Consider the following 15,661-nt stretch of genomic DNA (forward strand, 5'->3'; position numbering starts at 1 on the left):
TAAATGGATTTATTAATTATCTATACTTTAAAGCAGGGGTTAAAGACAGTGCAAAAACTCTTGGGCTTTGTAGTCAGACAAATCTGGGTTCATCCCCAGCTCCACCACATATGACTTGTGGACTGTGGTCAAAGTAATGAGCCTTTGAGTCATTTGTAAAGTGGGGATACCACTCTGACGAACAGTCATGAAGAGAATTTTATCAAGTGTGCTATTGACAATGTGATCAGCACTATGCTATTTAGGATTTGTTCACCCCCTTGCCAGTTTGATGACTAATTGAATCAACATATAAATGCCTATTATGTGATAAGTGCAGGTGATAGAAAAATGACTAAGAAACATACCCTAAATTTGAGAAACTTTAGTTTACAGAGGACATCTTTGGATTATTTCATTATACTCAATGATATATATCATTTCAATATACTAAAATTAGATGTCAATATAATATATTAAGAGTTGTACCTGAGGTAGATACCATATTAAAAATATTCACAACTAATAATATGGCGTGTGCTTTGTTAACAACCAATGTGGTATAAACACCAACCAATCAGCCATATGGTTAGTGCAGGGTCTGGACACCCTTTGCTGTGCTAAGCATTATTTCCTCTGTTGCTTGATCATGAAGCCATGGGAAGATATATTAATGTAAAGGCTTCATTTAAAACTGAAAAGTAAAAAAGGTTATACAGACAGCCAAAAAGCATGATCAGATCTGTATTTCAAAAGGATCACTTTGGTGGCTAAGTAAAGGGCAGAGGGAGGGGAGACACAGTGACGACTAGAGAAGGTAGAACCTATAATACCACAGATGGCAGCAAGCTAGAGGGGAGCAAGTAAGTATGTTTTCAGGTATAGTAATGAGAACATGGAAGAGGGATGACAGGGAGACTTTCTTTAAACCTTCACTTTAAATCGTTATGGATTTCAATTATAAATAAGTATGGCCAAATCATAACTAATTTTACAAAGGTGCCTATGTCTAATATTGTTTATAACAACAATAACATATAAATGAATAACATAGTCTTATTAATTAGATGCACGGCTCTCTTTAAGATCTCTAAATGCAGGCCAAAACACACAAGTGGTTTTTCACTTGATTTAAGTATTTCATTACTTATAGAACATATTTATCTTAAACTTTTGTCAGTAGTATAGTATTTTGAAAGTAATTTACTTAAAGAAATAAACAATTATGACTAACTTAGAAGAATGTAATTTTAAAATTCTTGGTATGTTATGAACCTGACTTTAGTTAAGTTTCTATATAACTATAACCATGCTTCCCCAAATTAAAATCTCAGCTTACTTTTAGACATGACAAAAGCCTGCCTATCTTTGCCTTTAGTATTTACTACTAAGCGATCACTCCCATGATTTTAGGAATTGTTTTGAGGATATTTAAATTCTATAAACTTAAATCCCAAAGTAAATTTCACAATATAACTACAACCCATTATAATATCTTTTTCTCAAGACCACCACCCATTCTTCTATGTTATTTAATCTACCCAATCAGTCCAATCAGTCTAGGTGTTGTTTTCAACTCCTCCTTTTATTTAGCCTTCCACATCCAGTTAGCAAACTGATTTTCTGAAAATCTATCATCTGTTCTCTATCTCCATTGCTGCTGCCATGCTCAAAGTCCTCAAACTTTGCTTCTTGAACTGTTTCATCTCCTAATGTCTCTCCTCCATGCATGTACCCTTCTAATCTATCCTGTACAGTGCTGCCAGAATGAGCTAAGACGTAAAGTTGATTGATTTTATTCTTCAAAGAAATCCCACTGCTGACAAGACAAAATCCAAATCTATCCTGCAAAGCCCTAGTCCACCTATCCAACTTTATCTCATATAACAACCCTAACCCTACCCTCTATTTGAACCACACAGAACGATTTGAAGTCGTTAACACACATTATTGAATTTCACACCTTCACATTTTTGCTGCTAAGTGAAGAAGTCTGGTAGAGAAGAAGAGACATCTAGGCACCTTTGTATTCACCTTTGTATTCACCTTTGAAGATTTAGCTCAAGCATCTCTCTTATAAAAGCCTTTTCTGACTCTAACCTCAAGCAAAATCAAGAAGAATCAATTCCTTCATTTGCAGCCCATGGTATCCAGTGCAGTCTTCTTTCACAGGACCTCCAACACTGCTGCCCTCACTCATTTATGTAATTGTCTATCTTCATTAGACTGACACCTTCCTGAAAGGCAAGACTGACGTTCTTTCTACCTCTGCACTCCATACTCTTTCTACTGATATTTCATAAATTTCTGTTGCTAAATGACATTTTAAAATTATCACTCCTTACTTACCAAACTGAAACTGCTTGTTGTCCATGAGGCGAATAGATGCCGGAGCACATCTCTGTTTTAAAAAGAAAAAAAAAAGGTGATACAAATTTAATACAGCAAAAAGCTAGACAGGTAGAATATGAATATTATCTTTCTATATTTAAGAGATCAAGAGTTTAGTTCCTAAGGATTTACAGAGGAAAAAAAGTTAACTTTTCATATATTTTTATGAAGACAAATATCAATGACTTCTATAAAATATTTGGAGAGAAGAAATCTGCAGATATAGATAAATACAAACATAAGTTACCAGATTTTAAATTTATCAGCAGAAAAAGCTGCCTAATATCTGGCAAAGACATAGGAGAATATCCTAAAAGAAATACCAGACCCCAAAGTGGATTATTTTAGAACAAAGATGTTTCTAAAACTAAAATCCAGTGCCTCAAGTATTATGCCATCTTATGAACTATACTGTATCTTATCCACAGTAAAGGTAGAAGATGAAGACATTGTGACTTTTAGATGAGCACTATTTCAGTAAACCATACAGCCTCCAAAAATCACTTAAAACACACACACATGCACACATGTGTGCATGCACACATACACACAGTTTTAAAGTCATATTCCAAACAAAAATTACATTAAAACTATCTTATTTTCTATTTTGTAGTCTTATTAAATATATAATAGTTTAAAAATGTTAAATGTAAAACCTGAGTAATTTCAAATCTTGGCATAAGGGTATCTTTGTAGTTGGCTTGATACTTCTAAAAATGTTACCAGTTTCCAAAAATACTAAAGGAAAAATCAGTTTTCTTCACATTTACAAATCTGAAATGTTTTTAATAAAATGGCCACACTGACTTCTAATAAAATACACAAAGCCTAATCAGACTAGATTTCTTTTCTTCATAAGTAGAATATACATATAACATACATATTTATATATTTTGGCTTAAGCACATAAGTAAAATATGAGAGAGTAATAGCCACTCTGTCATTCATAACAAAAACATTTTAAGTTCCTACCAACTTGTAAATTCCATCTCCTATCAACCACACTCTACTCCACCTTTATCAATGGCAAATATTATTAATGAAAACAATTCATGTAAGTACACATATATCAGAAAATGGGAGGAGATGAGCACAGTGGCTCACACTTGCAATCCCAGCATTTTGTGAGGCTAAGGTGGGCAAATCACTTTAGGACAGGAGTTCAAGACCAGCCTGGCCAACATGGCGAAACCATGTCTCTACTAAAAATACAAAAGTTAACTGGGCATGATGGTATACACCTATAATCCCAGTTAGTTGGGAGGTTGAAGCACAAGAATCACTTGAACCTGGGAAGCAGAGTTTGCAGCGAGCCAAGATTGCAAGACCTTGTCTCAAAAACAAAAAGAAAAAGGAGGGAAAGGAAAGTATACTACATTTAGTATAGTAAATTTCTAAGGGTATTTAATCTTTAAAACAATTAAAATATGCAGGTCTTGATTAAATCTTGGTTTGCAAACACTATCCATAAAACATATCTTGGAGATAACTGGAATAATCTTATAGAATGAGTATTAGATAACATTAACAAATTACTGCTGATTGGCCAGGCATGGTGGCTCACACCCGTAATCCCAACACTTTGGAAGGCCAAGGGAGGCAGACTGCCCGAGGTCAGGAGTTCAAGACCAGCCTGGCCAACATGGTGAAACTCCATCTCTACCAAAAAAAAAAAAAGAAAAAAAAAATTAGTCAGACGTGGTGGCACAAACCTGTAGTCCCAGCTACTCGGGAGGCTGAGGCAGGGGAATTGCTTGAACCCAGGAGGCAGAGGTTGCAGTGAACCACTGCACTCCAGCCTGCTGGGTGACAGAGCGAGACTCTGTCTCAAAAAAAAAAAAAAAAAAAAAAAAAACCTACTGATTTTCTTAGACATGATAATGGTATTGTAGTTATAAAGAAGAACACTATTTTTCTGTCTTTAGGAGATGGTGCTGAAGCATTTACGTTAAGTGTCATAAAGTCTACAACCCAGGCTGGGTGTGGTGGCTCACCGATAATCCCAGCATTTTGGTAGGCTTAGGCGGTGGATCACCAGAAGTCAGGAGTTCGAGACCAGCCTGACCAACATGGTGAAACCCCATCTCTACTAAAAATACAGTATTAGCCGTGCGTGGTGGTTCATGACTGTAATCCCAGCTACTTGGGAGGCTGAGGCAGGAGAATCACTTGAACCTGGGAGGCAGAGGTTGCAGTGAGCCGAAATAGCGCCATTGCATTCCAGCCTGAGCAACAAGAGCGAACTTAATTTCAAATGGTCCAAAAAACATATACACATACACGTTAAACAGAGCAAAAAGTTAATTACTGTTGAACATATGAAGTGGATAGACAGGTAATCACTGTACCAGTCTTTCAAATTTTCTACATGCTTAAAATTTTCAAATTAAAAAGCTGGAAAAATGGCAAGAAAGCTTTAGAGCAACTGCTTTATCATATAGCAACTAATATTCAATTATATTATGTGTGATTTTAACTTCATAGTTGAGTCACATAAGCCAGCTATCCAGTATTCCTATTTGTATCAAGGAGGCATAGTAGATGGTAACAGACAAACACTATCAAAAAAGAACTAATAAGCTAAAGAAAGTTTTTTAAAAATTTTAGATATTAGTTTTTCAACATGAACTTTTTTGAAATTATCCAATTCAAACCAACAGTTTTAAAGTCTCATACTTCAATAGTACCAGACTTTTAAAAAGTCAGTTTTTCAGTTATTGTCATAACTAAGTGCTTATATAGGTAAAGCACTCAAAAATAGCATCTAGGTTGGTTTATGATCTCCTGGCAAATGATATTTGTAAATCATTGTACATCATTCTAAATATACAAAGCTGAATATGTTTCTTATAATTCAAAATAATTAAAAGTTACCACTACAGTTAATTAAATAGAAGGTTCTATAATCAAAAGATCAAAATAATGTTACTATTCTTAAAAAACAACATTCAATCTGAGTTACTATTTGTACAGTTAAGATTAGGTTGTTTCCACTGCTTTAAAACTAATTTGGTAGGTTTAAAAAAACCTCAGAAGATTGCCTTTAAAAGTTAGAGACAGCACAAGTACTGAGAATTTGAGCTCTAAATTCACTCCCATGTTATTCACTAATGCCGGGCTGAGAGTATTCCAGATTTTGTAAAGGAGGAAAAGAGGTCCTTGAGTTAAAGTGACCCCTGCTGGTAAGTGATCAAAACTAACCTGAGAGGGAATATTTTTACAAATTTTAATGATGAGTTAATGGTAAACTCAGGGTATTCACGAACACTCAAACAGAAATTGCTTACTAAAACTGAGTTAATGAAATAATTGATTTCTTTCCTGCTATGATCAATGTACCCTTACTGGACTCTCTCAAATCATCAAACTTGTAACTAAGTATATTTTATACTTAATAGTCTGAAACTACATGAAACCTGATATGGACTAATACAGAAATATCAATATAATTTTTTACTTGAATAATGAAATAAATAACCACGATGACCTCACAACATGGATACAAGACTGACTTAGTCAATTGCTGGCAATTTCTTCCCTTTAGGGATGCTACAACCAGGAATTTACTTGATTGCATAATCTGAAAAGTAAAAACTAACTACTCTAATTAGTCTTACTTAGTACTCTCTGCACTAACTTAAAAAGCAACATATTTCTCAATCCTATCATTTTATTTAAAAATATTTCCTCTGCCAGGTGCGGTGGCTCATGCCTGTAAATCCCAGCACTTTGGGAGGCCAAGGCAGGCGGATCACGAGGTCAGGAGATTGAGACCATCCTGGCTAACACGGTGAAACCCCGTCTCTACTAAAAAATACAAAAAATTAGCCAGGCATGGTGGCAGGCACCTGTAGTTCCAGCTACTCGGGAGGCTGAGGCAAGTGAATGGCATGAACCCGGGAGGCGGAGCTTGCGGTGAGCCAAGATCATGCCACTGCACTCCAGCCTGGGCAACAGAGCGAGACTCCATCCCAAAAAAAAAAAAAAATTCCTCTAAGAAACACATCAAAATATTTCTGCAAAACTGGTTTTTCTAAAACTAAGTCATAGCTCTTACTTGTCACAGAAAAAATCAGAACTTGCAATTCAGATGAGACATATTTGAGAAGGCACCTTTTAAAAGACTAGTTACCAGCAAAATAAATTCAATATTAGCATATATTTCACATGTCTGAGGGGTTTCTGCTAATGTAATGTCATAAGGATAAACTATAAAAGTATAAGCACTGAATGGCAGCTGTATAACTCTGCTCCATGGCTAAGGAATGAATTATACTTGATTGAAAACATTTGTTTCCTCAGAGGGTCAATCCAACATCCTGTGTAGACTCTGGAACAGCCCAAATTCTTGAGCCTAGAGACTACATTGGAAACAGTCTATCAATCTCATGTTGCATCAGAAGCAAATGCTTCAATACTAAACTCCATGTGCTATACAAAAATTTGGTCACGAAAAATTATCATAATATGCAATATCCTCAGTAATTACTAGAAGTCAGGAACTATATCTAACTGCATACTATCCATTGCATTATGTTGGTTATCAAGCTAAGAGCACACTACCTCAAATAAAAGGCACACAACAAAATTGATTAATTTAAAAGTTCAAATCCCAGCACTTTGGGAGGCTGAGGAAGGTGGATCACAAGGTCAGAAGTTCAAGACCATCCTGGCTAACAAGGTGAAACCGTGTCTCTACTAAAAATACAAAAACTAAATTAGCCAGGCATGGTGGCGGGCGCCTGTAGTCCCAGTTACTCAGGAGGCTGGGGCAGGAGAATGGCGTGAACCCGGGAGGCAGAGCTTGCAGTGAGCCGATATCGCGCCACTGCACTCCAGCCTGGGCACCAGAGCGAGACTTCGTCTCAAAAAAAAAAAAGTTCAAAAAAGGCTATGTAAAAAAAGGTAATCTGTAATGTGAATTTCTGGATATGAAAACTTAAAATGTAGACAAATTCTTCTTCTAACTAATAAGTCAGAGTTGGTATCACAGATGAAATGATAGACTATTTAAGGCTACAGTTATTACTGGTTGGTCATCTTAGAGATGACATACTGACTTACAGCTAGGAGTCCGTATGATAAACAATAAGAAGTTTTTATTTTGACAAGTCAATTGTTGCTTGGTTTTAAAGAAGAAAATAATACATAATAGGGAGTGAATATTATCCTCCACTTATATTAAGGAAAAGACCAAAAAGCCAGTCTCCTAATTATAACTTTATAGTTTTTCAGTTTAGTAAAGGTATAATAACTTGTTCTGAGTAGCTTCTGGTAGAGAACATGTCTCATAATTGTCTTAATTTTGCTTGATCAAACAGTAAATGATCCAATTAACCAAACATTTGACTAGGGTTATTCTCTCTGCTTCAGAGAAAGAAAAGCATGACACAAAAACATGATTTAAAATAATATCAGTTTCTCTATGTAATAAATACTCCAAAGAATTACTGTTGAATAAAGAGAAGTTTTAAGTGTTTTATAAGGTAAGTGCTAACCCTGACTCCTTCCAATTTATTTGAACTCCTCCAAGATAAATTAATTTTAAAAAAGAACAATTCATAAAATGTCTTCCCAAATTTAATCTAAAATTACTAAAACAAACAAACAAAAAACCCCAAACCTTTATCAGTTTAAAATTGTTTAAAATAAAAGTGATAGAAGGAAGGAAAAGTTACCCTCTGTCAAAAGGTAGTGGGAAGAAAAGCTGCCTTTTCATCTATAATTCTAAAAACCTAGTTCGAAGAAACTAGGTTTTACTGAGAAGAGTTTTGAGAGGAACGAGTACTAATCAATACCAAATACAGTTTTTCCTCTTGTTGGAACAAATGCTTCTCTCAAAATACCATAGGACACAACTACTAAGTTTTTATTGAAAACAAACAAAAAAACCCAAATTTCAGAAATTGCTTCTGAGCTTGTTTTAACACTCAGTTTTCCTTTTAACCTTGTAAAGACACTGTTATTTCCAAACTAACAATTTTATTTATCTCTTTTAGAGAATAATAAAACGTTATATCTAACACTGATATGCTGATTAAAAAACATTATTTCCCTCCTCTTGAGAGGTTACAGTAGGAAATGTATTTTCTGAGAAAGTCTTAAAAATCACTTACCCATCTACTGAATAAAGTAGGAGATTATACTGGACTGCCACTTATGAGAATCACATTAATCTTCCACTAAATCCTCCTTTCTAGCTTTTCACGAGGCAGTGAAGTATTAAAAGAGGATACCTCCTCACATGGACAAAGATCGGATGAGAGACCTTAGTAGAATCCTTCTGCTGCCAGTATAAGGTTGCTTAATTTATTTCCTTCAGTAAGAATAGTAATAAAAATATACATATAGCCCACTTTGCTATTTGTGAACAGTCATGTATGTTCTTTCCCAAAAGATACTCATCCAAAATACAGTTTCCCATTTCAGAAGCAACTTGAATCTGAAAATATTGCAAAGATGGAAGTGCTATAAAATGACAGTGAAGAATTACAAGCAACCAACTCATTATTCAATCAAGAATTTGGCACAATCATAAACCATGTACCATCTACTTTAATGGATCTTAATTCCCCTGCTATCAACTGAAATTCCAAATCCCAAATTGAACAATGACTAGTGCCAAAACCTGATTTTTTTTCAATTTTTCTGCCTGAAAACACTATTACAAAGGAAGGCAGCAAATACTGTACCACTCTTGACATATGAGACTTGTATGTTCTATAAACTAATATATAACTTTCCCTAAACCATTATAAAACCTTTTATCCATTTTCAGGTAAGATAAACATTAATGCCTCTCTATATGTGCATTATAATGGAAGGAAAATACGTAAGTCCCCAAAATTGTTAGATGTCCAAATCCCAGTAATTACTCTTAGCAATTGCTCTATTCTTAAGAGCAATGCTCGAGAATAAAATGTTATCTATCTGGACTTTTAAAATCAGTTTCAAGTAAGACAAACTTCCTAGTCCATAATATTTATATCTCTAAAAATTGTCAATTACTAAGTACATAGAACCAAATTGTCATAGCTATAGACTAGAAAGGAACTTTATGACCTGCTTTTTTAACCACATAGTAGCACTATCAATCATTATCTTTATTTTATTACAAGATATATAGCTAATACAGTTTTTTTTGTTGTTTTTTGAGACAGGGTCTTGCTCTGTTGCCCAGGTTGAAGTACAGTGGCACGATCACGACTCACAGCAGCCTAGACCTCCTGGGCTAAATGGATCCTCTCACCTCAGCCTCCCAAGTAGCTAGGACTACAGGCACATGCCACCATGCCCAGCTAAGTTTTGTATTTTTTGTGGAGACGGGGTTTCGCCATGTTGCCCAGACTGGTCTCAAACTCCTGGGCTCAAGTGATCTGCCTGCCTCAGCCTCTCAAAGTGCTGGGATTACAGATGTGAGCCACCGTGCCTGGCTCACTATACTGTTTTGTAGTGAATTCAGATTATAGTCATTGCGTGAACCTCCTAAGAATTGTTTAAAATGAGTAAAAGGACAAGTTTCACTGATTTGTGCAAGGATGAAGGAAAATTCCATACTTGCTTTTCAATAGCACAAGTAGGTCTTCTGTGTCACTTTCTATCAGGGGCATATCGAATTGTTATAAAAACTGTATCAGATTAAACCAACTATTTATGTTGGAAATCAACATTTCCATTGTAATGAAATTATAAAGTTAGTATTTTGATACATTTTTACATCACTTCTTACTAATGAAATTTAAGATAGATTTACATGTAAGTATTTGCAGTGTGGAAAAGTAGATGGAGCATCAAGAAAACATAAAATATGCATACTTCTAATCAAAAGATTTATAAGTCTACTAAATCTGTGCTCTATAGAGGGGAGATATTATTGAAGAGGCAGAGTTGGTCAATACAGACTTAACATGACCTCTCTGAGATCTTTTGTTGAAAGTAAATACAAATCCAACCTACTTTTATAACTTCTGTAATTTTTTAAAAATCTAATTTGGGGTTGGGCATGGTGGCTCATGCCTGCAATCTCTACACTTTGGGAAGTCTAAACTGGAGGATCGCTTGAGTCCAAGAGTTTGAGACCAGCTTGGGAAACACAGGGAGATCCCATCTCTATAAAAGTTAAAAAAAAAAAAAAATTAGACAGGTATAATGGCATGTGCCTATGGTCCCAGCTATTCAGGAAGCTGAGGTGGTAGGATCACCTGAGTCCAGGAGATCGAGAGGTTGTGTTGAGCTGTCATCATGCCACTGACTCCAGCCTGAACGACAAAGTGAGACCCTGTCTCAAAAAGGAAAAATCTAATTTGGCATTCATATTTTTTTCATAAAATTAGAGGTAATAATGGTGAATTAGAATTATGTCATTCAAGACTTGAACAAGAAATGATATGAAACTACCATTCTTTAATAATGCTTTTTGTGACTGGGTGCGGTGGCTCATGACTGTAATCCCAGCAATTTGGGAGGCCGGGGCAGGCGGATCACCTGAGGTCAGGAGTTCAAGACCAGCCTGGTCAACATGGCAAAATCCCATCTCTACTAAAAATACACAAAAATTTGCTGGGCATGGTGGTGGTCACCTGTAATCCCAGCTACTCAGGAGGCTGAGGCAAGAGAATTGCTTGAATCCAGGAGTCAGAGGTTTCAGTGTGCCGAGATCGCACCATTGCACTCCAGCCTGGGTGACAGAGTGGGACTCCATCTTAAAAAATAAACAAAAAAACACACTTTTGTGGGGGGGAATAGTGAAGCTCAACAAAGACAGAAGGAAAATAAAAGTATTTAAGACAAGCAGGGGATGGAATTTTCCTTCATCTTTACACAAATCAGTAAAACTTGTCCTTTTATTCATTCTGAAAAATTCTTAGGATGTTCACCCAATGACTGTAATCCAAAATCATTACACAATGATAAATTATAATACAAAGGGAAAACACTTGAAATTTTAAAAGCTGTTCATTAAGAACAATCTGAAATTAATGAAAACATATATGGAAACATCTTTGTTTTATTTTTCAATTAGTGAACTTCTGGTCATTAAAAAAAAAAAAAAAAACCCTAGCTTCCTGTTCTTCCGTGTATTAATTCATAAGCAAAACCATAAGGCTCTGCAAGTTCTTTTACTTCTTAATAGCTGGGGTATCTTAACTTGAAACCCCTTTCCTCTGCCTTTGAATGATGGAGGATTTTAAAAACAAGTACCAGAACACACTGGAATGTCACCACTCAGTGCTCAGATGTTACTTTAGTATAACAAATACTATTTACTCCAAAAACTTATCTCCAATCCTCCTCTACTTAATAATCCTTTAATGTTTTAAATATTATTGCCATCTTGTCACTTTAGCAAACATGGTGTTAATACTATATACTCTAGCTCCCTAACCATAATATTATATCCCCAAAGTTCTAGTGAATTAGGGCCTCTGATGTAAGGATTTCAACTCTTACGAATCACTTCTGCCTTACCACTACCAAAGTAACTTGCCACAAGTACAAGAATGCTTATTCCAGGACCATACATCCTTTTGAATCCTCTCCCTACCCAGGAGTAGTCTAGCAATCAAGATCAAAGGACCTATACTAAGTCTAGCAATCTAACTGACATGTAAGTGAAGGTACTTGAAAATTACAAAAATTGCCGGGCGCGGTGGCTCAAGCCTGTAATCCCAGCACTTTGGGAGGCCGAGACGGGCGGATCACAAGGTCAGGAGATCGAGACCATCCTGGCTAACACGGTGAAACCCCATCTCTACTAAAAATACAAAAACTAGCCGGGCGAGGTGGCAGGCGCCTGTAGTCCCAGCTACTCAGGAGGCTGAGGCAGGAGAATGGCGTGAACCCGGGAGGCGGAGCTTGCAGTGAGCTGAGATCCGGCCACTGCACTCCAGCCTGGGAGACAGAGCCAGACTCCGTCTGGAAAAAAAAAAAAAAAAAAAAAAAAAGAAAATTACAAAAATTATCCCATCAACTGGTGAATTAGGTAGTGATATAGCTGGACTTCATGAAAGTGGGAAACTGCCAGACAGAATGAGTGTCTCAGAAAGTAAAACTTTATGAGTGTATGGAATAAACAGCACTGGGAATGATATATATGTGGGTAAATAATGTATATATTTTTTCTCATTTTAAAGTTCTTTGAAGCATTAATAGTGGTTGTCTTGAGATGACAGAAAAATGAGAGACTCTTCATCATTTTCCCTTTCTGTACCTTAGAAATTCCAAGATAAACATAGACTACTTGCTCGATATTATTCCTTTGCCTCAACAGATTCTTCCTCCACACTGCTCTGGATATCAGGAAGCTGACCTATATGGGTCACATCAAAAACTCCCTTGTCCTCAAGATTCTACTTTGGTATAACTGATAGGAAGTAGTAAAATTCCAGGAGTTTGAAGAAAGAAAAAAAAAAGAGAGAGGCTAGAGTACATCCCCTTGACTTCCTCCTTGATGGGAAAAGTTGAATTAAGAGTTATTCATAAGTCTGTATTTGAACATAAATGCAAGCTAAATAATACATCAAGCATTAAAATTATATTGTTTTACATTAAAAAAAGAATTATTCATAAATAGTTGTAAACAATAAACCAAATGCCTACAGAGATGTAGAAATTTCCATACTGACATAACTAAATACATAAATAAAATTACTTAGCATTATCTAGTCTTAAAAAAATACATATATTTTTTGAGAGGAGAAAATAAAAATTCTTTTTAGCATATTATACATACTATATTCCTTAATTTAAGCTATAGCTTAGATAATATTATAAAACAAAGTATAGCCTAATAGCAGCACATTCTATGAATTGATGAAGTTGAATTACCTATATTTAAATTTTGGGGTCTTTGATATTTAGCCATTACTTTTAATTTCAATAAATGTCTCAATTTAAATTAAATATCACTTCAATTAATCATAAAATATCTTACCCAAAAATAACTTAAGGCACATAATAGTCAATAAAAGGCAAAGTTATCTGAAGCTATCAATCAAAGTACATGTCTTAACTTGGCTTACAATCATATAGCCATCTAGACGAAGACATAGGTTTGACAGAAATAGTAACTGCACTTAAAGGGATGACTATACAACACTACCTTTTCATATAGAACTGGGTAAAAACCACAAACATAATACAACTAAATATGAAGATTAGTTGTAACATATCACAATCAACTATGTAGTAGAATTTGAAAAATATAAATACATAAACATGTATATATATACACATATATTTTTTCTTTTACCTGTTTTGCAATTTCTCTTAAACAGGCTACTCCTTGTTCAAAATTAGGGAAAGCTACCGAGCCATACTTTTGGTATTCAGGGACTGGTCTGATTTTTATTGTAGCTTCTGTTATTACACCAAGAGTTCCTGAAAAAAAGAAGGGGGAATAATCCAGTACATCACATGACAATTTCCTAAATCATATTTAAATCTATTTAATCTATTAATTCAATTTATTATGCATATTTAAATTTATAAAGTCTACCTGGGGAATAATGGCTACTCAAGTCATTCTAGAAAAAATTATAAAATTAAGCAAATTTTATAATTTCCTAAAAAAGCTTTGGGAATAGGCTTTACTTAGTTATGTACAAATATTTTTCAACATTTTAAAGTAAACTTTCTCCAAGAAGGTTACTTTTAAATGGTTTTTAAAGTATTACAACTTACTAAAATAAAAAAAAATTAAAAAACAATGGATTCTTATGTCTTATATGTATTCAGACTAAAGTGTATTTTGATATTTGTGCTTATTTTTAGTCTTAAAAACAATTTATTGGGGGAAAAAACCCTAATCTTCAATGAGAATCTAAGATGATACAAGAAATTTGAGGAAATATTATCTCACTTTTTTCCCTAAGAATTAATACAAAGAAAAGATAAAGGCATTACTGAGATGCCCTTTTAAGAAACAAAAAACACCAGATGAAGACAAAGTAGTTATTATAAACATCTAACATAAGATGACCACCAATAAAAGAAATGCTCTTTAAAAAGAAAAATATATAAACATACACACAAATTAAACAATGAAAAAACAAAACAAAAGTAAAAAAAGATTTTTAAAAAATGCTCTTTTCTTTTTCATAAGGGTAAGGACTAATTAGAGAGGAAAAAATAAGTTAAACTATTATATTCACAAAGCCAAGTTTTTCAAATGAATGGTTTCTGATGTACAAATGTTAGAAATTAATAACGTTATTAGTAAATTTTCTGAGCATCATTTTAAAAAAAGAAGAAGGGGAGAAATCTTTGAAACTGCAGATCTTCATAGCACAAGAAATTTAAAAGTTTTGCAAAAACCAAAGCTTCCAATAAGTTTACAATATAATTGAAACAACTTGTCAACATATAACACAGGATTAAAAACTAAGATAAGTCTATGAAAAGCAAACTACATTAGATCACAATATATTCACCACTATATACACATGATTTCCTACTGAGATTATAAAATAACTTATGACTTGTATGATCATAAAAGCTTTGCAAGTTTGGCTTCATAAATATTTTAATACAAAAATACATATACCTTACAAAATTTAAAAGAGAACAAAAGTGACTAAACGGTCTCTTTTGTTTTAGCATCTTTACTGAGAGATAATTTACAGACAAAATTCACCCATTTAAAGTGCAAAATACAATTTATTTATTTATTTTTTTAATTTTTGAGATGGAGTTTCACTCTTGTTGCCCAGGCTAGAGTGCAATGGCATGATCTCAGCTCACCACAACCTCCGCCCCCCTGGTTCAAGTAAATTCTCTTGCCTCAGCCTCCTGAGTAGCTGGGATTACAGACATGCACCACCATACCTGGCTAATTTTGTATTTTTAGTAGAGACAGGGCTTCTCCATGTTGGTCAGGCTGGTCTTGAACTCCCGACCTCAGGTGATCTACCCATCTCAGCCTCCCAAAGTGCTGGGATTACAGGCGTGAGCCACTGCACCCAGCCCCAAAATACAATGTTTTGTGTATATTCACAAACATGTGCAACTGTCATTACAATCTAAGTTTAGAACATTTTCATCATCCCCAAAAAGAAGCCATATCCACTAAACAAACCCTCTCCATTTCCACTCCCACACTCTAGCCATAGGCAACCACAAATCTATTTTCTATCCATACAACGGACTTGCCTATTCTGGACATTTCACGTAAAAGGAATCTCATAATATCTGGCCTTGTGACTGGCTTATTTTACTTACCAAAATGTTTTCAAGGTTCATCCATGCTATAGCATGTATTAATATTTCATTACTTTTTAATTCCCAAATATTA

General features: G+C 34.7%; 1 protein-coding gene across 1 annotated transcript in view; it reads right to left on the bottom strand.

Moving 5' to 3' along the window:
- Nucleotides 1–15,661, bottom strand: part of AGPS (alkylglycerone phosphate synthase) — a 158,962-nt gene that overhangs the window by 48,997 nt on the left and 94,304 nt on the right. Inside the window, exons 11-12 of the mRNA XM_033231031.1 lie at nucleotides 13,622–13,749; nucleotides 2,329–2,380 (exon numbers count right to left, since the gene is read on the bottom strand). Coding sequence (XP_033086922.1) covers nucleotides 2,329–2,380; nucleotides 13,622–13,749 — 180 coding nt within the window. The remainder of the gene's footprint in view (nucleotides 1–2,328; nucleotides 2,381–13,621; nucleotides 13,750–15,661) is intronic.

This window comes from Trachypithecus francoisi, unplaced genomic scaffold, assembly GCF_009764315.1.
Source record: "Trachypithecus francoisi isolate TF-2019V2 unplaced genomic scaffold, Tfra_2.0 Lachesis_group13, whole genome shotgun sequence".
In the NCBI taxonomy this organism is placed as follows: Eukaryota; Metazoa; Chordata; class Mammalia; order Primates; family Cercopithecidae; genus Trachypithecus; species Trachypithecus francoisi.